The 27,813-nt window shown below is 36.5% G+C and overlaps 1 protein-coding gene across 13 annotated transcripts in view; it reads left to right on the top strand.

Annotated features, from left to right (window-relative positions):
- DMD (dystrophin) overlaps nt 1-27,813 on the top strand; it is a 1,179,964-nt gene that overhangs the window by 988,179 nt on the left and 163,972 nt on the right. For all 13 annotated transcript variants that reach the window (XM_032100882.1, XM_032100890.1, XM_032100878.1 and 10 more), the window contains 2 exons: nt 5,742-5,862; nt 6,530-6,798. In XM_032100882.1, coding sequence (XP_031956773.1) covers nt 5,742-5,862; nt 6,530-6,798 — 390 coding nt within the window. The remainder of the gene's footprint in view (nt 1-5,741; nt 5,863-6,529; nt 6,799-27,813) is intronic.

The following is a 27,813-nucleotide window of genomic DNA, read 5'->3' as shown; positions in this document are numbered from 1 at the left end:
ACTAAGTGATCTCTCTGTCACTAACCAATCAAATGAAGTATTTAGAACTTTTAGGGATGAGAATTATTGCATGAAAGTAAGATACCATGAGTAGGGGCAAAATGACTTCATAAAATAGACGTCACTTCTCTTTTTTAACTTCTGTGCCACTTGCAGATACATAACACAGAGGTTTGGTCATCCTGTTTAGTACCAAAGCTAGAATGTTTTAGTTCTTTCTAGAAATATGTCTTTTTCCTTTTCCCCTTCTGTGGCACTTCAGAAGTGAGGTCTTTTTAGCTGTAGGTATGCTGATTCCCTGTGGAAAAAAGAACAAAACAGAATACTTGAAATTTGCCCTGTCTGATCTTCAAATATCTCTGACAGAGGAGGGAGAAACAGTCAACATGGAAGTCAACTTCAGGTTGCTGTTGACAAAATCTGTTTGCAACGTGGAGGTTTTCTACTTGGTGGTTGGTTGGTTGGTTGGTTGGGTGGTTGGTTGGTTGGAGTTTTTTTTTCCCCTGGACATTATGGATTTTGTTACTCTGAAAGTTTCTTTTACAGAAGCAGGTATACAAAGGCTGTATCTCAATGAACAGCTTAGCTCATTTCTGAACATAAGAAAAATGTTTTCAAATGTTTTCACAAGTGTACAATTATCCAGCTTGAAACTGGAGCCCAAAACTGGAAAGCTGTTTTCAAGAGGTTTGGGCCTTTGCTTAAGAGCCGAGCTTATCTCTCAGAGTGTTGGGTGCGACACGAAACAGTAGTTGTGTGTTGATCTTGAGAAAAAGAATCTGCTGACTGTTCATTTTGTTCTCCTGAATGTCACTTCTGGAAATTAGTCTTCAGTAAACAAGAAAACCATCTACCAGATCTGACCAATCTTTTAAATGACTAAAACTTCCAGTTTTGGTCTTTCTTCATAAGTACAGTATTTTTTCTTCTGTGAAGGATTGTCTTTGTCAGGTAATGCCAGAACTGAACCCAGGTAAGTTCTTCATCGGAGAAGTGAATCAACCTCATCAGGGGAGCACTATTTATATGCAGTTTAACTGATTCAACTGAGAAATAGCAAGATGAATGCCAACATGGTTTTATGCCTGAATCCTTTTTTTAAAGAAGTGTTGCAAGCTGATTTTATTTTTTTCCCTTAAAGATAAAATTTAAAGAAGAGTAAACATATTTAACCTCTCTATCATTTAGAAGACCATCTGGAATACCACAGAGATTCATAAAAGAGATGAAAAGAAGTCAGTTCTTACCACTTGAGTGCTCCTAGTTGCCAAGATTTGCTTTAAAAATTTTAAGAGTAGGATTCAGATGAAAATTTTAAATGCTTGAATTTATGCCAGAGGAGAGCTTGAACTCAACTGAGAACAGGGGTATCCACGCAGTTAAAATCTTTGTTGTGGTATAAATGTGAGGTGCTTTTTAGACAAGGCAATTTGGAATGTATCCCAAACACAACCACATAACTGCTATTTGTTTGAACTTATATATATAGTAGGTCATTTTGTCAATTTTTGGCATCTGAAGAAATTGTCTCTATTCCAAAGTCTTAGAATGTGTGGGGAGGAGTGGTGGTGGTGTTAGTCAATGATAAAAAATACTCCTGTTCTTCAAAACATTGTTTAATTATCTTAGTTTTTTTCCTTGTTTTACTAAGTATCACAATATTACTTTAGTGAAATTGAATTACCAACTGTGTGCATGTTACTGTTAATCAAATCTAAGTAACTTAGGCATCATGCAGATAGCCTGCTATGTCTTTCATTCTTTTAAGAGTTGCCTCATTTGCTGTGTAGTGATTTTATTAACAGCATAAATAGCATTTATGAACATAGGAGGTACCTATTAATGCTTCTGTGGAAACCCTTTCACATGAAATCTGTAGCATCACTGCCTAAGGAGGAGTACAGTTCCTGCTTCAAGACACTAACCAGTTATAGGGGCACAGCTGATATTGATGCCATGAAGATTTTTGCCTTTTCTTTTATACCCCTGTTATACCTTTTTACAACTTCTGTATTCCTGGTGCTTTTTGCCTACATTCTTGGACTTGTTTGTCAAGCTAAGAGACTAAACATTTTAGAAGCTTCATAGCTTGGGATCAGTGTGCCCCAGACCCCAAGGTCCTCTCCAGAACACATTCTGTAATCCAAGATAGAACCATCCAGGGGAAGGTTCCTTGGGGAGGGGGGCTCACTTGAGCCTCTCATTGGGGAATCTTTGATAGATATGCTAATTAGTAAAACCTATAATGTTATACCCGATGTTGGGAAGAGAGACACAGAGACACAGGGAAAGACTCGGGGAGATGTATCTCGATGCATATGACCTGGATGTGTACACCTAAGGATCCTTAAAAATAAATACCAAGGTAAAATCCCTTTTCCCCTTCTAACCGTGTATGCCTCTTGATTTTAAGACCAGGAAAAGGCATCAATATCTACTTTTAACAATTGGGACAAACACCATTTTTTGAAAAGCATTCAGTTTGGCAAACACGTTGAATTAATCTACTTGTACTCTTTCGATTTAAAACACACTGAAAGCAAAAATTCCTAGTTTTTAAACAGAGATGAATGTTACTTTTACTAATGCTACTCTTTTCTCATTATATTTTCATTTTTCAATTTAAACAATTGTTGTTTCTTCATTTAAAGAGATTTAAGGACACTCATGAGGTGGTGGTGGAGGTCTGAGATAAGCTGATCAATATATGCATTATTAAAATGGTGGACAGAATGCCATTACTGCTGTACTGTTGATGACAAATAGACATGCTTAAATAAAGTAGTTTACTTACTTTTTTGTCAGGTCATACATTATGCGTATTCGATTTCCTCTACAGTCACCACAAAGTGTGGAAGAAGTTAAGGAATTCAATGAAATTAGCCTGCAATCATTAGCTGTACATTAGAAATTCATTTAGGCTAATTCTGCTTTCAGTGATGGTCTAGTTATGATAAAGATGTATTTGTCAGGGCTCTAGACAGATAAATTTCTTTTTTTTTCCCTCCAAAAGAAGAGAAAATGTCTTTTATTGCTACTTATGATTTTTACTGGTAGTGTGTACATATCTCACAACAAAACTTTAATTTAGAAAAGCTGCTTTATCTTCATACAGTAAGAACTTCGTTTTGGAATGGGTTAGTATGAAATGAACATTCATTATTTTTAATGCTGTTCTGTGCTACTTCTTCAGCCTCATGTTTTTTTCATCCTCTCCTTTTCAAATTTCTTTAATTGAAACATATTTTAACTCAGTAGAAATCTGCTGATCAAAATTAGGGAAGGAGATGAGAACTGTAAATAGATCTCAACACCATACTGTGTACGATTCTATAACTCAGGATTTACAGACTATAATTGCCTCCACCAGCTCCAATATTCAGAGAGGAAAAGTTGGGGGGAAAAAAAAGTTTAACACATTGGCTCAGTTTTCCTTTATTAATAAAGAAAAACACTTTTTCTATTTGTGACAAAATACAAGATATGCAAAATCAGAAGATTCTATTAGCATTTCTCTATTGTTTTGAGGAAGATACAATGATTCCTGCTCACAGGCTTAATGGGATGCAGTGCACATATGTTCTCCTTCTGTTGCACAAGAGGTACAGGAGGAATGTGGCTTTAAACCTCTTCTGGAAAGATAATGCCACTCAGTGTATTTGATTACTTTAGTTTTCTGCAAAAACAGTACAAGCTGAAAAGAGCATATGAAAAGAAAGAGCGTATTTTTTGTGCTTCTCCTGGTGTGCACATGTACATAGCCAGGGTGACCTGTCTACAGCAGCAGCACTCCTTACAGCAGGACTGCTCATTCCCAAATGCATAGTTCAGAGGTGTTTCTGGCTTTTAACTATTCTCTACATCAGTGTATTTCTGTGTTCGCTTGGAATATCTGTAACTCCTTCCTGCTGTTGGTGTGTGTTTGCAGAACAGACCCTTGCGCAAGTGCTTCCTTTTTGACTGGTTTGGGGCAAAGACATTTCTAAAAAATCTTTGGAGACATTTCTAAAGCATATTATATCTTTAAGCTGTTATACCATTTAATTTTTAAAAACACTGGTTAAAGTGAGTTTGACTGTTGATGTTACTTTTAACACTATCAGCAGAGAGCACAGCACACAGTCCATGGAAATTACCGTGCTGGATTTTAAGTTATGCTTCCTGCTGGCTTACTTGACCTGCAGACCTGCCAGACCATTCTAGTGGGACATGATGTGAGATGCACACAAAGGCTAATTAAAGGAATAGATTTTCCTCATCTAGAGGCATGAAAAAGGCTTATTATATTTCCTCTTTCTATCGCACTTCATGCAAGAATCAAGTACAAATTATAAGAATTATAAACCTAAAAATGCCTGAGTTGGACATTTTTCATTCAGCCCTGTAGTAGCTCCACTCAGTTTTTTATGCAAAACAATGTCCAGTGGTAGTGTACTTGTTAATATACACTTCTTTATTTGTAAAAGTTGATATTGTCTTTTAAAGGTGAACATGATTGTTTAAAACATTTATCTCAGGTATTAATCAAATGACAGATTCCCTTATGATAGCAGATAGACTGTGAAAATGTTCCAGTCCCGTTATTGTGTTTGACACAAAATGAAGATTTTTTCCTTTGTTATTTCCTTCAACAAAGCAGACTTTGCTAAAGGGTTTTCCCAAGCACAGCTACAAACTTTATGGTCAGTTCTTGACCATTTAATAAAAAGTGTATTTAAATATCTGTAGTAGAATAATGTAGTTATTTCCTTAAGTTTACTTTCCTGAAATGTATTAAGAAATTTTTACCTGTGAGTGCTCATATTATAAACTATACATGTCCCCATTATTAGTTCTGGTAGGTATTTCCTGCACAGAGAGTCACATATCAAATACAATTCAAAGTATAATGAACTTTTTAATATTGAATTTATAATCCTTCATTAGTTCACATAGAAGTACAAATTTTGTTTAATAATTAATTTAATTGAATTGGTGAATTTATTTTGTTAGAAGCTTATATAATGCCAGTGTTGTAAAGAGAATTTTCTAATCCCTGCAGCAAAATATCTGTTTTCTACACATGGCATATGGGTCTCCTTTTTGCAGTATTGTGGTTTGTGTTACACTGTACTATTAAATTACCTGCATATTTTACCTCTGTGCTGCTTGAAACAGTATGTATTCAACAATGTTTCATAAATACAGAAGAAAACATTGAAATAAAAGAGTGGTAAGAATCAGTTAGATAAGTTCACTGCAACATGCAGAAGACCCAATGCAACAAGCGACCCACAAGCTGGGTTTTACCTGCATTTTGTGTGGTGTCCATTTGGAATCAGATTGATAGAATCTTATATTCTCATTAACAAAAATAGATCATTAATAAACAAATACTGAGATATGCATACTTTCAGTAACCTACCAAGTATCTAATACTAATCTTGAGGAACTTACTGATGGTCATTTAAAAGCAGGGTGTAGAGAGGTAGTAAAAGGAGCTGTTGCTGAAGAAAGCAAAATGCTGTATGCTCTTTTGAATACAATGTGAATACAATGAATACATTGAATGCATTTGCTCTTTTGAATACAATGTGATTTCAGGTTAAGCAAAAGCTGATTCTTTTAAGTTTTTATGTGTGTGTGTTTTGTTCCTTCTTGTCACACACATGTGGAAGCTGTTGCTGGAAATTCTGTTCTGACATTGGTATTCTGACTTGGTATTTCTTTATAGATCCACTTACAATAATTTTGTTTCTTAGACTTTCAAGAGGGAGCTAAAAACAAAAGAACCTGTTATCAGGAGTGCCCTTGAGACTGTGCGAATCTTCCTGGCCGAGCAGCCTGTGGAGGCAGTGGAGAAGGTCTGCCCAGAGCCCAGAGGTAATTGAAGCAAGAACAGGGTAATAACACGTTGCTGGAAAGATCAGTGATGATCAGCAATGATTAAATAAATCCTGCCAGCCGGTCTGAAAGCATTCCTTTTACACTTCAAGCTGAATGCCAGTATTCAGAAACTAAGCTAAAAATATAGATGAAAGCAAGCCTTAGCAATACTTCTGAACACTGTGGTACTAAATAGACATGCATATTTATAAGCAGATTTTGAAACTGCCTTTAAACCTTCAGGACCTGTCTATAATTATAGCCTCATTTGAGGTCTCAAAGCTGCAATTTAAGCTAAAATTCACCTTGTAGCCTCAGTACTACAGGAGATCCCAAATCCACCTAATTGCAGCAAAAGCTTCCCAGTGATTAATATTTATCTATGTGCTGAAATATTGTGCTGAAACAGCTGATAAACTTCTAGCTACACCTTGCATGTTTCAAAATGCCTTTATGTACTTAAATGCATATTTTGCTGACTTTTATGGTGGCAGGATTTAAGTTTTGTAAGAGATTTTCAAATGAGAATACATTAATAAAACAAATTTCACGCTTGCCTTTGGTTATGAAAAGTTTCTTACCAAGACTTGAACTTATCCAGATGGCAACTGTTTTAGTTCTAAGACAGAATATGTCTTAAAAGCCTCTTCATTTTCACATTTAGATCTGTCACCTGAGGAAAGAGCCCATAATGTCACTAAACTTCTGCAAAGGCAGGCAGATGAGGTCAGAACTGAGTGGGATAAGCTGAATCTTCAGTCTGCTGATCGGCAAAAGAAGATCGACGATGCTCTTGAAAGACTGCAGGGCCTTCAAGAGGCAATGGATGAACTGGACCTGAAGCTACGGCAGGCTGAGGCATTCAAGGGGTCCTGGCAGCCAGTGGGGGATCTGCTAATTGACTCTCTGCAGGACCACTTGGAAAAAGTCAAGGTATGTGTCATATATCAGTATTTCTGAGTATAAAATTGTTCATTGTATGAATCCCCATATCAGTAATTATCTTTTAGAGTGAGAAATTTATATCTTTGTATCATAGTCACTTATATTAAAAGTACATATATAGAGTTTTATAATTTCAGAAATTGAAATGCAATGGGATCCTCATTGAGAATGTATATTGCTGACATGGGTAAAAAGCACTACAGAAATGTGTAAAAATCCTTAGCATGCTCACTGTTAACTCAGGAGAGGCAAAATTGTCACTTAAAGAAAACAAGATAAATTAGATAGGAGAATATATTATAAAAGTCTATACAATTAATTTTTCTTTATTATATTTTTTTAAGTATGATGAATACACAATTGTCTCTGTAATTGTAGAGTAGAACTTAATTTAAAATATATGGTTTTTCATGATGATGGTATTCTCTATGTTTTTTTTAATAAATTGGCTTCATAACTAAAGATAGTCTAAAAAGCAGCAACCCTGGAAAATTGTCATTATTTTCTATAATTTAATGTTTATCTGCTTTTAAGTGTTGTTTCATAAAATCATTGCTTATTGAGAAACTTGGGCAGACTTGTCCTCTTTCAGCATGACTGCCATGGACAGACTTGATAAATAATACAGGATTCCTTCAGCTAGAGCACAATAGAGGCAGTTGCCATTTTGATAAGAACAAAGTGCGTTTGTTCCAGTCACATAAATGGGAATCATCAGTCATTTTGAAAGAGACCTGAGCTAACTGTTATTTTCTCTGGTTGAACATTAGGATCTAAGAAAGAGGAAATAGAATGACTAATGGCAAGAAAAAAAGCCCTCTAGAAATCAAATGTAGTTTATTAAAATGAAAGTCTTCAAGTTGTAATCACACAGAAAGTTTAATGAGTGTCCTGTGCAGGGACTGTACAAGAACAAATGAAACAGTTAGTAGCTGATGAACAGCTAGCTGCAAAACTTATCTTCATTTGAATTCATAAAAGAACAGAAGAAACCTATTCATAAATTCTCAGAAAGTGCTATTGCAACCATTGTTTGTTTTGGGGGTTTTTTAATTTTGAAGAAGGTATCCTGAACAGAAACACTGAATCTCTGATATTACTGGAAAACAAAGCAAATCACTTAATTCTAAAGCTATGAGCAGGAGTGTTTACTTCATAATTATGGTTCTGAGTCCTGTGGTGGTTTAAAAAGTAAATAAATACATTCTAGATAGCATAATTAATGAGTTAATAATTTATTCACTTGAGTTAAAGTATTTTTCCTTTGCAAATATTTCAGCTAAAAGCTGAATTTGTTGAAGTTATGTAGCCTTCAGTTAAAAGTTGTTAGTAAACAATAAGGTTTTTTCTTTATAAATTATATGATCAGCTAAACATTATCCAATTGATACATTATATGTGTCTAATCTGGTTTTTATGATGAGTATCACGACTGATATTACAGAATGACGAAAAGTACCTAATTTCTCTCTATACATCTGAGAAATCCAAGCACCTTCTGAGCAGATCTTCAAAACATTGATCATATGTGATTGCATTTCTTGCAAATCCTTCTCTTAATTTGCATCACAATAGCTTTCCCAAACCTAACCTGATGAATAACTTCCAGTGAATGTGTTTAGTCTAGTTCCATTTGTCACTATTCTCTTTAGTTACAGTTGCTGGAGCTGCTAAGGTCATGGTATAACTTTGAACTCACACTGAATAGTGGATCCTTGGTCAGTATTAATGTACTATTGTTATTATTATTATTATTATTATTATTACTACTACTACAGATGCTTCATCTGTATTAATGTACAAATTGATGTTCAGCTTTGATTCTGAGGACAAGAGATAGTTTTACCCATCTGCTCCAAAGGATGCAACCTAGACTAGAGGTGATCTATAACCAAAGTATTCTTCAGACTTCTCTACTGTCATCTGTTACTCTCCCTTTTTTCTTCTCTCATATGGGTGATCTTATCCCTAGACTGAAATGTAACTTACTTTCTTAATAACACACATTCTTTCTGTCTCCCTTCCAAGCATATCTTTCTGTCCAGTAAAATCCAAACCGTCATTTAACTGTCTTAAATTCAGTTCAAGCCCAGATGAATTTATTATTTGTCCCCTAATATCCATTGCCTGATCAGTTTGATTGTAGCTCAGGTCATATTTTAGATATGGCCTATGACTTCTATTCCTTTCTGCAGCAAATTCAATGATGCTTTCTCCTTGCAATCACTAACAAAATGTTCTTTTCATCAGCATGCCAGGAACACTTAGGGTCTCATGATATCGCCCCTCAGATTTTATATTAAGCTTTTGCTGCTATGCAGTTGATGTGCAATCATGCCTTCCTCATCCATTTGGTGTCTTATTCAAAGACTCATTCCAGGAATTGATGGTAGAACCATTTTGTCTCTCTCTCTTCCCCAAAGATTCTCCTTTGCTCTATACCACCCAAAACCTTGATAATGGTTATGCTAGCAGCATGCAACAGTCATTACATCTTATGCTGATGCCTCCTCACTGCTTTGTTGTCTCTCTGTAGACATCTGCTGAGAAACACTAATAGAAATTAGTACCCATAGGAACTTTCAGATTTTTTATACTTTTACGCTCTGGAAAATTAGGTTTCTTAAATTAAAAGCACTGTTTTGAGGTGGTGTGCACAGAGTTTTGTGACTGAGAAGCCAGTTTTAATGGTGTGGTTTATCTTTAGCTACAGGTAGTTCAGCTACTTCCAACATACTCAGGAGAGCACAATGAAAAGCCCTTTTTCTGCCAGTGATATTTTAACATACCACTAGCAGCATATAACTGCTTCAGTTTTCTGTCATGCACAGGACTGTAAGGGAACAGCAGAGCCTCTAGGCTCCATGAGGTGTATAATTACATTCTAATTTTTGGTTTTTTGCAGCCGCTGTAAAACAAACAGAACAAACAAAGAAAACCAAACCCAAAACAAACAAAAAACCCAACAACAAAAATAATGAAGAGCAGGCAGTAGTGTCTGTGGTTTCTTTAGTCCAAAATAGAAGTGCATATCTCTAGAACACATTCCAAATAAAAAGCTATTCATTTAGAATCGTGTAGACTTTTTTTCAATTAACTCCAGTCTGCTATAGGATAATTAGTTTTCCTTCATTGCCTCAAAAAGAGGGTACCTTGACTCAGTATAATGATTGATAACTATGAAAAGCAGAACAGAATTTAGTGACATAAATCTTGTATTTTTCTGTAAGGAATTTCCATGAAAGTCTTAGTCTTGCTTCTTAAGAACTGCTGGTTGTTCTTGCAGATTCACTTTTATAGTTATGAGTAAAGCAGTTACATGAACTTTGCATATAGATTATGGACTTTCTGTATTTAGTGTAACAAGAGTATTCACAAAGGCTGAAAGCATCCTTTTAAATACTTTTGTCAAAGTCTATTAACAATTTTAATACAATTTCTAGTTGAATTATATGCTGTTTATTTCAGACTCTTCAGCTTAATTGACAGTTGTAGCCAATTGTATGTCACTGACAAATATTCACTGGAAAATATCAGCCTGAAATTTATTTATTTGTAAACCAAATAGCATTTGCAGTTATTCATAAATCAGAAATGAACTGATCACTGATCTGCTCATCATCTACTCCAAAATTACTTTCTGTGTGCAGGGACTGGGGACAATCATTTTGTCCCTGGTCATCTTTCCTCAAAATGAGACAAAAGTAAGACAACCTATTAAAATAATCAGCTGAATTTCAGTTGTGTTCATATCCAGCCATAGAAAGAAAACAAATAGATTTGCAAAGGTTAAAATTCTGTATTATTAAAAGCATTTTAATACTAAATCAACAATTTCAATTTCAGGTCACTGAACGAGAGTAGGAAGTTCATTTAAAGAATAATAATAATAATAATAATAATTTTTAAAAGCCTTATATATTCTCCTGTAGTTCATTGGGGTACTGTTCAGCTAGTGCTGTGCTGAAAGAGGTATTTCAGCAAAGTGAACTCTGACAGTGCTGTTATGAGGGAACTGACAGCTGCCTACTATGACGATTCTGACAGCAAAGTGAGTTGTTGAATTTCTAGTTTATGTTCTTAAGCCAAAATTATTTGAAATTCTTGGGTAGTTGATAATTTTCTATCCTCCCCAAAAAGAAGAATGATTTTTATATGGACCTATTAGGGGTCACATACCGGGAAATTAATGAATGACACCTAGAAGCAAGCCAATAGTCCCCATTCATCCCCTCCTAGCAATGGAGATATGTACTGGAGATCAGTTTTAAATAGATCAATAGAATCTATTGAAGAAATAATTACCTGGAAGATGTATTGAATAACCAGAATTTCCAGTCAGCTAGATATCAGTAGCAGTGCCAGACCCTTGTTAAGCCAAATAGAGGTCAGATTGCAATGTGACTCCTATTCTCTTGTTAATTTTTTGCTAACATAAAATTATGCTATGCACCAAATTAAGTTAGCAGAGGTCATGCTGTCCAGTCTGTAAAGTGAAATAACATTACACATACAGCAGCTTCTGAGATATTTTTACATTTTCTTTCTTTACTGATAGACTTTCTACTATAGCTACACTCCTTATTATTCTTAGTTTTAAAAACCACAAAAATGCTAAAGTATTTTATATGCAGAATTTTAGACTATGAACTATGATTTGATTAGGTGTTTTCAAATTGTTTGTACAATTAGAAGGTGACAGCATCCATTGGTTCATAGCTGAATAGGAAACTACTTGCCTGCAGTGTAGGAGATGGAAGTGTTAATGTTTTCTTCATACTATTACTAAAGTAATTACTGTTACAAATGGCTCTCAATCTTACCAGTTCATACATAAGTCGTTCTGTGATAGCATTATACAATAGTTATTTATGATATGCTCTTAAACTACTTCAAAATGCATATACATTTTTTCAGTTTAATTTGAAGCCAGCTGTTACCACCAAGGGCCATAATCAATCTGGGTTAAGATGTTCTATTTCCTTTAGTAAGTCTCCTAATAAATTCGGTGCGGGATTCTGGGACTTTTAAAACTATTATATACAGAATAACCATTTCCTACTAACGAATTTTTCAGCTTTCCAAAACTCAAAAATTAGTTCCTAAGAGAATTAGGGGTGATCTTTCTAAACAGATTTTGTATTTGTAAAATATTCGTAATTTAGAGATTGTTCTAAGTAAGATGCTATAAAAGGAGGAGATGATCTAATGACATACTAGAGGACCTTTATGTTTTAAATATAAATATGGTCAATAAAACCAGAATTTACAAAACATCAGCTCTTCATCAACTGTTTTACTTCTAATATAAACTAAAACAATATTAGTGTACATAAGAGCATAATAAACTATTTTGAAATAAACCAAAACCGTACTGAAATTCACTGGAACACTTTGACATCCTACAGATGTCCTTGCGATATATAATATTCCTATGAATTTAAAAATTTGTGGAGCTTGCTGTAATGAAAGAAATAATTAAAGTTTGTTCGATTCGTTAATGGGTCAGCTTTCAAGATGTTGTTATACATCAAAGATACTTCAACTAACCACGTTACCAAATTGGTGACAGCCTGGTATGTTGGTTTTACCTTTTTTAAATGCATTTTTATACAAGGGAGAATTTAGTAGGGTTGTTTGGTTGTCACTGTTGAGGGCAAGTTTAATTTGCTCAGGTTTTTCTTAAATACGAAATTGAGTTAAAAACCATGAACTGTTTTTTCATGTAGGTGTACCAGCTGATTTTAGCTCTGTTATGCTTCTTAGCTTTTAGGAGATGAAGGTTACTCAGTTGTGTCCTGTAGTCTCTCAATCTCACTTTAACAGCTTATGAACGAATTTATTTTCTCACACAAAAACTAATATATTCACAAGTGGTTATTTAGTATGTAGTAATCATGTATTTAATGATACAAATTTAACTTAAAAGTATAATCTGCCTTATGTTGTTTCTATATAATCAGTCAGATAAAATTGGAGAGTTCGTTATGGCAATAACTCTGGCAATAGCCTATATCTAAGTCCATTTTAAATACCTGAAGCAACCAATCATTCCTTCTGCTGACTTCTTTTGCAGTAAGTTGTACATTTCTTATCTCATGATGCTACCACTGTATCTACAGTTTTTTACAGAGACTAGATTACATAGTTTTTTTGTGTATATCAAGCTACCTATTTTAAGGAAGAATACAAAATCTTTTTGTACATAGGAATAGTAAGAATGATGATGAGCAGGCAAAGTAAAATCTTGGTCTTTTAAAGTTAAGACTGCTCTTGACCATACTACTTATTGGGAAACAGTAGCATATTTGTGATACAGAAAAAATAACATTGCTCTGCTTACAAAGAAGAAATAAAAATGAGTATTCTTTAATTAACTTCCTGAGGAATCAGAACAACTGATGTGAGAAGCAGCTTCTTGTAGACCATTTTTCAAAAAAACAAACACCTGGAAAAGAGCTGTACAAATTTAACCCAATTTCTATCAGATTTGTGTTAACTGTATTAACACAGTCATTAATAGAGCACATTAACTATTTTCTCTTTGATTAAGTACTTTTGGGCTAAAGAATACTGATAACTTTTCCCTGACGACAAGTGCAGAAAAATTCTTGAGCTCTAAAGAAAAAAAAAGGTGACCAGTAAAGGTGAAAATCTTTTCTACATCCAACCCAGCAGATGGGTTGAAGATGCTATTATTAGATCAACACATTTCATTTAGAGCCAAATTTTTCCTTGTATGAACTCACCCTGCTGATTTCAGTGGGAGTTCAACATGCACATCTGCAGGCAGAATTTGACTTTTTAAGTATTGGCAATCTCTGATCTTGGTTTCTGATAGCCTGCTGAGAGAACTGACTAATACATGTATAAAGACTTGTCTGTCGTTTTATGCCTCTGAAGTTCAGAACTAAGGTCAGACCAGAACATTTTTAAGAGATTTCTCTTTATCAGTTTATCAGAGGAGAGAATGAGACTTGAGCTTTTAGAAGGAGAATTAAACATTAATTTTTAAGTACCTAAGTGGCAGGGACTCTGGCATTTAGCATGGCTTTTTGTTTTAAGTTTGCCATACAAATGCAGCACTCATAGATATTAGTCTGATGATGAAGTATTAACATTCCAAGACATGACATTAAATCAAAGATGCTCTTGAACTGATTTGGTTCTATTCAAAAGCCTTCTTTTTCTTATGACCTGGAAATGTAAATATTTAGCCAAGGGGGAAAAAAGTACAATGTGAGTAACACATCTCTTCTTAATATAGGACCATTTTATTCAGGCCTTCCTAAGTGAGTGTGGCACAGGGAGCTGTGTGGCTAAAGGGAGCAAAATTATATCTAAGGAGTATTTAGAACGTAACTCTGATCTGCTATATATAGTCTGCTATTGAAACATTCCTACGTAAAGAAAAAAGATGTACCAGAAATTAATATATAACCAGAGACATCGACATTCATTGAGACATGAGAGAAGGGAAAAGGGAAGAATACTAGAAATTAATTTTTATGTTGTTTGTCTCTGTGATGAGGCAATTTTTTTTTTCCATGAAGAAAAGTCTGTCAGTATTGTGTTTCTAATGAAATCTTTTCTTAAAACATTGGCAAAATGTATTCCTGGGAACTATCAAGTGTGCAGAATCTGTAATGATATTGTTTCTATGACATGGGCAAATCAATGAGCAAAGTAAAATCAATTTATCAAGCTCCTGTGCTGGTACACAGTAATTGTCTAGGGACTGTTTGATGTAGGGAGTGCAATGAATGTTAGATTGCCTGGAATGTTTATCAGGGACCCAATGAGTTACACATTTCTCATTTTCATCTTTATAAATTTAAAGCCTAATAGAGTTTTATTTCATTTTTTTGGCCAAGGTTAACCCATAATAAAATTTTGTAATTGCTACTTAGCACTTTTATAGTGCTTCTTATGTTCCAGATAGTATGAGTTAATCTTCTCAGCTTCTTTCTGAGACCGCAATAGAAGTATTATCCCCAGTTTACAAACCGGTCAATTGAATCAGTGAAACTAATTTGTCCAAACAGCAATGCCACTCAAATTATTTGTATTCTCTTTATATTTTACCTGAAAATTGTTTTGTTTTAGTTCAGTTCAACTGTTCATTGGATTAAGAATGACCGTTTTCATCGGTCATGGCAGGAGACACTGTTGCCCATTTCCCAGAGCCACGGCCTTCTCCTCCTCAAGACATGTCAGGGCAGCCACCCAGAAGAATTCAGCCTGAATGCCTGGGAAGGTGGGCACTGCTCATTGTTTCCCAGCCTGTGTCTGGTGCTGTTGTAGAAACCTGAGACATGTTTAATTTTTTTAAGTTTTATTTAACTGTCTCCTTTTCAGCATTTCATTTTAATATTCTTTCTTCCTACATTAGCTTAAAAAGTAAATCATTGTCACTTGTGGTTGCTAAAATCTACTATGAGAACTGAATTCCTTCTGTTTCCCACTGTTGAAAGATGTTCTTATTAGATGTAAGAAATCTAGGAATTTACACCTCAAGTAGACCCATGGGAACCTCATGTGGTTTAACAAGTGCAAGGTGCTGTACCTGAGGTGGGGCAACTGCTGGTATCTATCCAGGCTGGGGATGAACAGACCGAGATCAGCCCTGCTGAGAAGGATTTGGGGTAGTTGGTGGGTGAGAGGCTGGACATGTGCTGGCCATGGGCACTCACAGCCCATAAAACCAAACATGTCCTGGGCTGCATCCAAAGCACCATGGGCAGCAGGTGAGAGAGGGGATTTGTCCCCTCTGCTCTGTTCTCATGATACCCCCCCGCCGTGCTGTGTCCAGCTCTGAGGTCCACAGGAAGAACAGGGACCTGTTGAAGCAAGTCCAGGGGCCACCAAGATTAATACAGGGATAGAACACCCCTCTAATCACCACCCTTAGCACAGAGGAAAGGCTGAGAGACTTGGGATTGTTCAGCCTGGAAAATAGGCTTCAGGGTGACCTAATTGTGGCCTTCCAGTACCTGAAGGGAACCTACAGGAAAGATGGAGACTATTTAGAAGAGCAGGTAGTGACGGGCCAAGGAATAACGGCTTCACACTTAAAGAGAGTAGGCTTAGATTAGATATTATGAAGAAATTCTTTACTGTGAAGGTGGTGAGACACTGGAACAGTTTGCCTGGATAAGTTGAGGATGCCCCATCCCTGGAAATGTTCAAGGCCAGGTTGGGTGGAGCTCTGAGCAACCTGGTCTAGTGGAAGGTTCCCAGTCCATGACAGAAGGCTTGGAACTAGATGATCTTAAAGGTCTCTTCTGACCCAAGCCATTCTATGGTTCTGTGACTCTGTGTTGACTCGTGGTTTCACCCATGCCTACTCCACACACGTTGCACAGTGGTGGTGAAAAGGTGAAGATGTGAATTTCAATATTAATTCAAGACTTGGAACACAGAGCTTTCAACAAAGCCATTGAACAGTCCATCTGACCTGCATTCTTCTGGATATTAGAGACTGAGTGGACTGTAACAACTTCTTTTGTCCTTAAGCTCTATGAAGAACTTTGTCCCCCTTACTAGAGGTAGTAATTATCAACTCTATGAGGCTAAACATTATTAAATACTTACAGGGTAAATTTAAAGACATGAAAGGAGAAAGGAAGGATTTTTTTTTAAATCAAAATAAAGATCTTTATAAGCTTTTTGTTAGAAAAAATGAGGATTTTCTGAAGCTTCTTGTCTGAATTGTTTAATGTTAAGTGTCAGAAAACTATCTGTGTTTTAGTAATGTCTATGCTAAGCTTTTGTATGGATCCATAGATTTCCTCCTGAGCTACAGGATCTGCCTGCTGATATCTGGAAGCTTGAGGTGTTTTGTAATGTTACGATACAGCTGTTGCAATCTTTCTGGTTTAAACTGCTTTCTTTTTTTGTCAGTGTGCTGGTTTTAAAACCCAACTGGAAAATAAACTGCACTCAAAGTGCTCCCTTCCCCCTCACTCTCCTCTCCATGAGAGGGAGACAAAAACAGAGATTCTGAATCAAGAACAATTTCCTTGAAAAGCAGCACTGAAATAAGAAAAACTAACAGTAAGAGCAACAATATTAATAACAAAAGTATACAAAAGAGAGAGTGATTTACATGCAAAAAAGGATATTCACTGGCCAAGGCCCTGTGTGACCACCGAGACAAAAGGCAAAAATGGTCCCAGATCCTCCACAGTGCCCTTTTTCTGCCACCCCAGCCAACACCCCAGCCTCTGTGTTTCTTCACAGAGGTGAGAATGCCTACTTCCACCCCTCTGCAATGACATGGATGGTATAGAATACAACCTAGGCTCACCCATGAGGCTCCCAGCTCCATCCCATGCACGACCCCCAGCCCGACCCCTGCCCAACCCTTCCCTGGTCTCTCTCATGACTACTGTGAGAAAACTAGCTCTGTCCAGGCCAAATCTAGGACAGTCAGTGAAATATTGCATTTCCCTTTAAAATGCCATGCTGCTTTACAGCACAATAGAGATTTGCTTTGTAGCAACTATTTTCTGAGGACAAGGAGTCACTATAACCTGAAAGATCTTTTGGTAATGAGCATGGGTTATTATTCAACCTTTTCTGTTTGTATATCCAATATACACTGTTTACAAGTTAACTAATAGCAATAGATAATATGCTATTAATGGTTTAAAAACAATTTGACTGATACAACCTAAGCATTTATGCTTTTCAAGTGCTTTTTAGGTTTTAATGATGCTGACTGAAACCCTACTAAAGGAAAACTTTCTTTGCAAAAATTCCTTTATGTTTCCTATGTCCTTGGTGCAGTCAAGTTAGACTTTCAGATCACACCTTGAAATCTTTCAAGTTACTTACAATTCCTAGGCACTTCATCTCTTCTTGGTTGCAAAGTAACTGAGTAACTGAGTTTGATTATATGGAAAAATTGGTGTGGAGCTGTTTATGACACTTCAGCCATCATGGGCTCTGCCATGACATGGGTAGAGTTGTTCTTGTAGAGTGAATTACAAGCTGAATTTGCTCATTTACTTTTCCCCCTCTATGGAGAAGAAAACAATTTCAAAATAAATGGCAAGGCAGTAGCATGGGTTGTATTTGTTCAGGAATCATAAAGCTGTATATCACTTGTTGATTTAAAATAAATAAATAGATCAAAATTTGTAGTAACCAAGTGATCTGTGTTTCACGATAAGTGCATCTATTTATTAATGTGCTTCTATTTATTAAATTGGACATCCTAGTAAATAAATATTTTCTGCTAGATATAACATTGCTACAACTCATAGCTTTTTCCATTGACAGTTCAGAAAAAAAGAAAATTAATATCTGGCATTGGTTCATTTTTCATTTCTTCTATTCAAATTTTAATAACCTTGTTTTTAAAGAAATACTGAGTTAGTCTTCCAAATTGCAGGAAAAAACTTTTGAAAAATGTAAAGTTTTACTGATTCAGAAATACAGAATTCAGAATGGGAGAGTACTTAAAGGGAATTTGATTTTCTTTCTCCCCTGATGTTTTTTGTTTGAACTATTTTTATCCCAGAAGAGGATTTATATTCTACTGTAGTGCACTCTTGCTTGGTCATTTCTGAGTTTATAAAAATATATAGGATGGAAAATTAAATCAGCTGAAATCCATTTTGTCTCAACACTGCCTGTCCCCAGGAGCACTAAAATCAAATAAAAGTACAGGGTGAGTTTAAAAGCAAGCTAAGTGTAGCATATTGAGCTAGTGGCTGAAAAACCCAGGTTTCAACGAAATTTGAATCAGAGTACACTAAACCCCTCAAAGAAGAAACTAACTCATTTTGAATGAAAAAGATGGAGACTGTTAAACTGTCCTGGGACAGTTCAACCTTGTATGGTTTTAAATATAAAATGGAGCATAATGCTCTGGCCCATGAATACTTCTCCACTTGGACACTAAGTGAGCTGAGGTGAGCTGAGAGAATTGTCAGTGCTGGGAACCTGCTGTGGCCCAGGTATAGGGCAAACACTCACCTTACTGTGCAAATGGATCCTGCTCTGATTTAGCTGCAGCTGCTGCTTGTATAAAACCTTCCCACAACAGAAATTCATCTGACACAGGAGAACTTTTCTCCCTAAGTCATGTCATATTTTCTTCACGCTGCCAGATGTTCTTTTCTGTCTCTTTCACTGGTTATGAGAATTGAGGTTTAACATAAGCCAGTGCTAGCGGGAGACTCTTCTATGTAAGGGAATTCTTCAAGAAAATGTCAGGCTGGCATGAGGCCACAGCCTTGCATAAGTGCTGCTCGCAGACCAGGGAAACAGACTTTCTCTGTAGGCACAGTTGGCCTTTTCTTGAAATCTGCTTCATACTAAGTGTAAGAAATATGCATCGTGGAACATATAAGGGGATGGATCATGCTCATAATTCTGGTCATACCTGAGTCCTAATGGGATGCAGCCATGAGTGCAGAATGAGCTGGCAGATGTTATTGAGAGTCCACTATCAGTTGTCTCAAAGGTCACAGCAACTGGGAGAAACTCTTGCATCCTGGAAGAGAACAAGCATCACTCTCATCTTCAAGTAGGACAGGAGGAAGGACACAGGGACTTACAGGTTATTCAGCATCACCTAAATCCCTGGGAATGTGATGGAATAGCTAATCTTTTAAACCATTTCCAGGCACATGAAGGACTAGAAAGTTGCACTGAGGGCAAGTCATATGTGAGGTATCACAGTGGTTGATCCTGGGTCAGTATCATTTAACATCTGCTTTAATGAACTGGTCCCTGGGACAGAGCTCACCTTCAGTAATTTCCCACTTGATACAAAAGTGGGAGGAGCAGCCGTTCCACCAGATGGTTGTGCTGTCATTCATATAGACCTTGACAGAATGGAGAATTACACTGAGAGGATCTCACAAAATTCAACAAGGAGAAATGCCAAGTCCTGTTGATGCCTTGAAGTGGCTACCTGAAAAGAGAGGCTAGACAAGATTAAGAGAATAAAAGCAGGTATTTATTTGAAGGGCCTTCAAAGGTACACCATGGGAGTCAAAAGCCTCCAAGGGGCTCCACCCAAGATGGACCCTGGGTTACGGGTTTTTCACACTTTTATAAGTTTGGTCCATTTGCATATCAGGGTTAATTCTCCAATTATAATTTCAAGTAATTATGTCATTACCCCAAGTTTGCTCCCCCTGTCCAGAGGCTCAGTTTACATATTTAAGGGCCTGGGACAACAAGGTGTCCTTGAGTTAAGGTCCAGAGAGGGTTTGTTATGTCTAACCAAAATGTGAGAACGGGAGCTAATGGGCTATATGAAGTTTCAGAGTTACACACTAGGCTGTACAGGATCTGAAAAATATAAAAGCTAAAACCTAAGACATCACTGTGTCCTGGGAGGAAGAACCCCAGGTAACAGTACACATTCAAGATCAACTGGCCAGAAAGCAACTCTGCAGAGAAGAGCCTTGGGGTCTTGGTAGACAAACAGCTGATGGGAACACACTGTTAAAATCTAGTTATTACAATTACTGGGGAGATGACTCTGCCTGAATTAAGGTGCAAACAAGATCATATGCCAAAGTCAATAGTACGGATTTTATGTAACAGTAAAATGTGAGGTGGAGAGATAGAAAGAAATAGAAAAGGATTGACGGGGAAGAGGGAGGGGAGAAAGAGAGTGAGAAAGAGGGAGAGAGAGAGAGAGGGAGAGAGATCAGGTGGAATGATAGTCACCACCATGGATCCAGCAGTATCGCACTGGTCCTCTTCACCCTGGACTTCTCAGTGGTGGGGGTTCCAAGGTCACTCAAGACTTCTCATCATTTATATGTTTTAGCAAAAAAAGGCATCAGTGCTCATTGGCTACACAGTTCTCTTATTCTGTTGGTTAATTATTCCCTTGCTTCCAATGCTAATTATAACAATGCTTGTTATTTCTCTGTGTTTGAGTCAGTGGCCTCCTGTCTTGAGCCAGTGCTCTATGGTCTCACCCCACCAGACCCAGCCACAGCCAGCTTCCAGCACAGCTTCCGAGCTGGCCTTCCCATGGACTCCTTGCTGTGAAACATCCTTCTCCCCCACCTCATTTAGCTTTCCTTAGATAGACCTGAGATAATTGGACAATAGTACCACCTTTATCTTATCTCAAGTTCCTGTCACCTGGATTAGCTCACACTCCAAATTTCGGGAATCCAGAAGGCATATTTGGGATGGGGTGAGCTTTGGTGGTTGCAGATGAGCAGTTACTTCTTTGTAAGGTTTGCTACAGCAGCAAAGCCCTTCAGTGGTATTAACAGCATGTGAACAAATTATAATCTTTAAGTATCTTACACACGCCCTCTTGGCAAAGAAGGCTGACAGCACCCTGGGGTGAATTAGGCAGAACATTGCCAGCAATTTGAGGGACGTGAGCCTTCCTCTCTCCTCAGCCTTGGTCACACCTGGAGGGCTGGGTCCAGTTTTGGGGTCCCAGGTATGAGAGAGGTATGGACTTCACTGGAATAGGGCCAGTGCAGGCCACAAATACAGTCACAGGACTGAAGCATCCTTCCTGTGAGGAGAGGCTGAGAGAACTGGGACAGGTCAGCCTTGAGACCCAAGGCAGCTCCGTATCTTACCAATATGTATAAATTCCTGATGAGATGTAATGAAGAGAAAGCTGGACTCTTCTTAGTACTGTCCACTGACAGAAGAGACAATGGGCACAAATTAAAACCCATAAAGTTCTACCTGAATATGAGAAGAGACACATGTGGCTGTTCGAACACTTGCACAGATTGCCCAGACAAGTGGTGGAATGTCAATCCTTGGAGATATTTTAAACCTGACTGGACATGGTCCTGAGCAACTGGCCCTGCTCTGAGCAGAGGGGCTGTGCTAGATGACCTTAAGAGTTGCCTTCCATCTTCAGCCAGTCTGTGATGACAGTTTAGAGTTTTGTGAGAATGAAAGCATTTTTTACTGCATGCCTTTGCAACGATTTTCAGTAGACATACAAAATTATTTAGAAACCATTGTGCATTTATACACTAAGAACAGTAAGAAATTTATGTTCTTGCCTTCAGTTTTTGTACATGTCCAAGCTTGCATGGTGTTGAAAAGTTTATTAAGAAGTGCAAAACATTTAATTCCTAAATATAGTTGCTACAGTGATTAGTCCTGTATAAAGTCTAGATATGAACTGCCTAAATAGTAAATACCATTGCTGGGAAACTAGAGATGATTTTCAAATTTTTTGATTTTTTTTTCCTTCCTTTATAAAAAGCTAAGAAAAATGTTTTTAAATTCCTCGTGTTTAGGCTTGTAAAAATGAACATTTGTGAAAGAGGATGCTCTCTTCTGAGGTACTGCATTTACTGTCTCTAGGGGAAACTAACTTCAGGATCAATTTTAATTTCCAATGTTGTGCTCTAAGCATAAGCACAGTGTTCAAATCAAAGGCTGGTGTTGCTATAATTGCCAGTCCATAAAATTTGAGAAATAAAAAAGCTAGAGATTATGCCAAATTGCCTTTAACATCTTAGACAGGCATCATGCCAGTTTCATCCATAAGCAAATAGATAGAGACTCATTTCCAGAAGCTGGCATTGAACATTTAAATCATTTGATGCATTGGTGAAATGAACTCTAAAGTCTCCTTTAACTCCTGTTTGCAACAAGAGAAGGGTACTGCAGTATATGCACTGTGAGATTCATGGTCCCTCCACCCATGAGTATGGGAAACACTAATGAGCCTTGATTTTTACCAGTGTGTTCAGGGTGACTCAGGACAATATAGCTGGGAAAAAATATCCCACGATAATTGTCCATACGTGGTCTCACGTACAATTTTCTAAACCTATTTTCAAGTCCAAGTGTTGTTAAGGAACACGAAGAACAAAATAACACAAAAAATGGATCTGCTCCCAAGCTATTTTTCACACCAGAAATGTTTCAGGTAAGCAGGAGCCAATAGGATTATTGAATGTATTTTAAATCATAATTGAAAAGCTTAATAGCTTGTTTTAAGTTTCTGATTGAACAATTGCATACCAATTGCAAATAAATAATTATTAGGTGTTGTCAATTTTTAAGACAAATATAGCTAAACTCAATCTCAGTACTACTGAGGTGTACATAAGGATGTATGACTTCGTATGTGCCTGCTGTTATTTTCCTTTGTCAGTGTGGTGAATGCTAAGCAGCAATGATTTCATACTCTTAATACAGCTGCATAATTGCTACTTGCTCTGACAAGGCACTGTTGTGGACTACATCTAAACATAAGTGGTAGGTGTTGGGATCAGTAGGAATAAGGACAGTAAGTATAAAAAAGCAATTTTAGTGATCCACTGGCATTTTTCAGTAGCAGACAATAAATAAAAAACATTCTGCGTTTCAGTGTTTCTCTGTGCCTAAGGAATGCGTACTGTTCTGGGAATACACCTCCTCTTCAGGGTGTATTTTCCAAATGGCTGAATGGGCTTTAGTCACACTATTCCATTAACAACAGAGCCGGAAGTTACAGGCACTTGATTCAATTTTGGTTGGATTCCTGAACTCTGTGTTTGACTTGTCAGCCAGCAGTTGTACATGTGGTTAAGGGAGAAGGGGGTAAAGAAATGGAAGATGTGCATTGTATAGCCAGTGTTCCTTCCTGAACTTTATTATGAATTTGGCTACAAAAATTCCATTAAGCTAGAAAAGCATATAATGTTGATTATAAATCTCTTATAAATATATATTATATATTCTATATATGTATGTTTATATATAAGTATATATAAATATATATGATCTATAAGTATGTACAATTAGTGTAAAATACGTAATATTGATATTGAAATAAGCTTGTTTTCTTTTTTTTACTCTTCTACTTGAATGATTAGTGAATTTTCTTTCAGATTTTATGGAACCAATGTATGAATCCTAAAAGAAAAAGCAATCCTTTTCATGGCATTGTCTAAAACCATCCCCCTTTGGTGAATCTTTAAATAAAAAGACCTAGATTTTTAAATTTTTTCTCTCTTCTGAACATTGGGCAGCCTTCCAAAGCAGAAATAAGTCTGTGTTAGGGTTCCTTAAATAAAGGATAGGATAAACCCACACACATAGCATGTGAAATGTGGAAGAAAAGACATCTGAAAAAAACCTAATCAACAAATTTTCATTAATAGAATTGGTATTCTGGAAAGAGGTGAGGGCTATCTGGTGGCTTTTACTACCTTGGAATAGGATACCCAAAACACAAACAAATTTAATGGAAAATATACAGAAAAGGACTTGCAAATAATTTTGGGAGGCTTATCCTGCGTCTTCTAAAATATGTTAGAAGCTGATCTGTAGTTACAGACACTAGCCTAAAATCCTCTTGGAGTTGAAGCTCCAGCACTAAATAGAAAATACATAAGAAACTCCAAGAGAATAACCAGTAGGGAAAAGATTTGGCTTGGTTCTGAGCACTGCAAGTTCAAAACACTGCTATCATAATAGGGATCATTATGAACTAAAGGTCAGCATCTCTGCAGGGACAAAAATAACCCAAAAAATCCACTACAGCAGTGTTTAGTTTTCAGAAAGAAAGCTGCACACAAATGAGGAAGCCTGCTGAAAAGGAATCAAAAAGACAAAGTTTGTGAAGGCAGCACAGAGGCACTACACTGCATCTGGAGAACCAATCCATACTGTCCAAATGAATTCAGAAAGACCTGGAAAGATAGGGTGGATAAAGAAAAATCATAAAGAAACCTATTAGGAGCAAAAATACGAAGAAAAAATAGTCTTGATTAAGATCTGGTTAAATCACCAGAACCAGATGGCTGTTTGGTCAAGTGTTCAAATGGAAGTGTAAAATAGCTGTATCTATAAACAGCATTTTCTTATTTAAAATCGGGGCTTTAATGAGGAATGATGAGAGACACACATGGTGATAATTTTCAAATAATGCATGTAGTCAGGATTGTGGACCTATGACTGGGAAATTGGGAAAGGATATTCTGTAGATGATACAAACCTATTAAAAGTACTTAAGGTGAGGACAGATTGCAAACAGCTATGGAAAGCCTTCACAGTACTGACTGCCAGCAAAGGGATAGCAGACAAAATGAAATGCTGGTAAATCTCAAGCAAAATGTAGAAAAAGCTATCCCAAATTTCTGTGTACAGTAGTGGTCTTTTTAGGGCTTTCAAACATTGCTTTAGCACTCATGAAAGAGGTCTTGAAATCATAACAGAAGTCCTCCGAAAACATCACATCAATACTCAGGACTGTTCAGAAAGCCAAATGAAATGCTAGGAATTACTGAAAATTACTGAAAAAGCAGAAAATATCATGGTGCCGTAGTGTAAGTGCCTGTTGTACCTATAACATATATATAGTAGGAAGTGTTTGGGATCCCCAATCTAAAAACAGTTATAACAGACTAGATACAAGGTATCCAAGGACAGAATAAATGGTGTTGGACTGGGGTTTGTCTTACTTCTCTTGTGTTGGGTAACTGCCTGCGTGTGAGTTAGTTGCCTAGGCTCCTAGTATAGTCAGTGAAAATCTGATCATTCCTGTTTTGCAATTCAGAATGTGATTCTTGCCATCCTATAGTAAAACCTCACATTATGTTCAACTCCTGGTTTCGATTAGCTATGGAGTATAAAGGGACCATGTAAATATAAAGGCAACTTGCTCAGATGTAAATAGCTTATAGATATCCACATTTAATCAAATATATCTGTCTTTGCATCTTAAGCATAAAGAAGGAAAAAACATGATGGAGGCCTTGTACATCCTGACACAACACAAAGTCCACTAGGAATGGTTGATCTCTGTCTCCTATGAGCTAAGAATTAGGGAGGGTCACAAGTGGGTCTCCAGAAATAGGATTAAAAAACTCAAAAACTCTAACCTAAATGTAAAACTTACCATAGGATATTTTGGATCATAAAAGCCTACATGAGTCCAAAAATCAAATATGTAATTTCTTGGAAAAGATTCCATCAAGATCTGTTTGACATAAAAATATGGCTTCTGGCTCCATAATCTCTGAGACTCAAATTGCTGAGCTGGAAGTTTACAAGAGACAGGGAAGCTGATGCTTTCCCTTACTTTCTTCCTTAAGCAATTGTATTGGCTACTATCACACAAGGGCCTGGGCAAGATGGGCTCTTCATTTGACTGATTATGGCCACTGAATGTTCTCTAGACTTTCAGTATTTGTCTGCTTAGGGTGTCTGTGGTATGTGTCTTCTAGAGTCATTGCTCATTTTCCAAGGCATTTTGAAATATTTTCTAACAAGACTGTATGGATCATTTAAAATCCAATCTACCACCTACAGTATCACAAACCATTGAAATTCTGTCTTGCATAAGGACAGTTATAATGAAGATAATTTGGGGCAGGTTGTCCTATCACTGTTCATACTGTGAACTCATTTGCACTCCAAGCAATTTAATGGGTACATCTCCTAATGGTAGTAATACACTACTACTCACCATGTATGTTTGTTTTTAAATTACCAGCAATATAATTCTTTAATTTTTTTCAACATAAACCTATTATATGTATGGTTGTCTTCATGCAGATGGAAAAATATGGAAAAAATATCAGTCTTGTATTATATAAAATGATTATTAAAAATATAAATATTTCTGCAACACATTTCCAGGAAAAAGTCTAAATTTCTGCTTCTACAGATGCTTAGCTTTAGAATCATGTATGCTGACTGATGGACTGGTTGTCTGTGACAAACTGCTGCTTAAAGACAGTTTACAGTTGTTGACTTCTCAATACGACAAAGTCATATTCCAAATCTTTCTGTGGTTATTTTTCTCTTTCCTGTCTAAAGTTTTTTAATTGTAAGCTTACTGGCATTAATTAGATAGCTGTTCATTGACTAGCATTCCTTTTTTTGTTCTTGGCGTTCATCATGTTTGGATTTGTCCAACTAATAAAAGCACTAGCAAAAATTCAGACTTAGTGATAATAGAATAAAGAATATCAAATTTAAAGGCAAAAGTTGTTGTATTTTGTGCATTGGAAAATTAGTATCACACTGAAAAAATCATTATCCTTGCAGCACAAAAAAATTAATTAAGATATCGATTGAAGAGAAGGCAGAAGATGAGTTTTCTTCTTTACTTCCATATCTATTTCTGTGATTTCATTTCTTCGGTATGGGTTGCTTATGTAGCCTTTCTGGTCTATAAAATAACTTAAAACCAGAAAATATACTGACTAATTATGAAGGGTTTTCTATTTCGCCTTAATTTAGGTATAGTGGCTGTGTGATTTACCTAATAACCTCTGTCGGTATTCTAGTGAGACCAGTACTTTCAAGTCCACAATGCAGATGCAAATAATTGGTCTGAAACCAGTAAGATACTTTAATAAATGTTTAAAAACAAGTGCCTGATAAGGCCCATGTGCTTTGCTTAAGCAGTGATGTTTTTTAATCAGAAACCTGATCCTAATCCCATAAAAATAATAGAAAATTAGCTCAATTTAATACAGGAACTACATTAAAGTGCATTGTAATGTGGGAACTGATCTTTGCATCTATTGATCAGCATTTATTCTATCAGTGGTTTTTATTTTATATATATATTTATTGTGTGTATTTAATTTTTATTACATATATTTCCTTTGTTATATATTTCATGTTATAAGATATCTAAATATATACACATGTATATTTATATTTTCATGCAAATTGGTCATTGGTGACGCTAGATGAGAGGTGTTCTCTCGTCTTGGAAACCAAGCAACACTGGAGGAACTGAGTTGACCATCCCAAGTGTAAGGCACAGAGTCATGACCAGGCACCTTGGGCCATGAAAATAGCAGATCACAGAAAAAAAAGCAGTAAAACAACTATTTGTAAGTGAAGTGCTCAGATAGTGGTGTATATATTTCTTCAGCCTTTGAGGCCTTTACTTTACAACAACAAATGTCTACCTTACCAGCATGTTGTTTGTTCTCTGAACTCAATTGCTGACCGAAAAGTTCAGGGTAAGCACATATATAATTCTCTGGGGTAAAACCAAACGTGAGCTGTCTTCCTTTTCTTTGT

The sequence above is a fragment of the Corvus moneduloides genome, chromosome 2 (assembly GCF_009650955.1).
Source record: "Corvus moneduloides isolate bCorMon1 chromosome 2, bCorMon1.pri, whole genome shotgun sequence".
NCBI lineage: Eukaryota > Metazoa > Chordata > Aves > Passeriformes > Corvidae > Corvus > Corvus moneduloides.
This window is presented reverse-complemented; position numbering and strand designations above follow the sequence as displayed.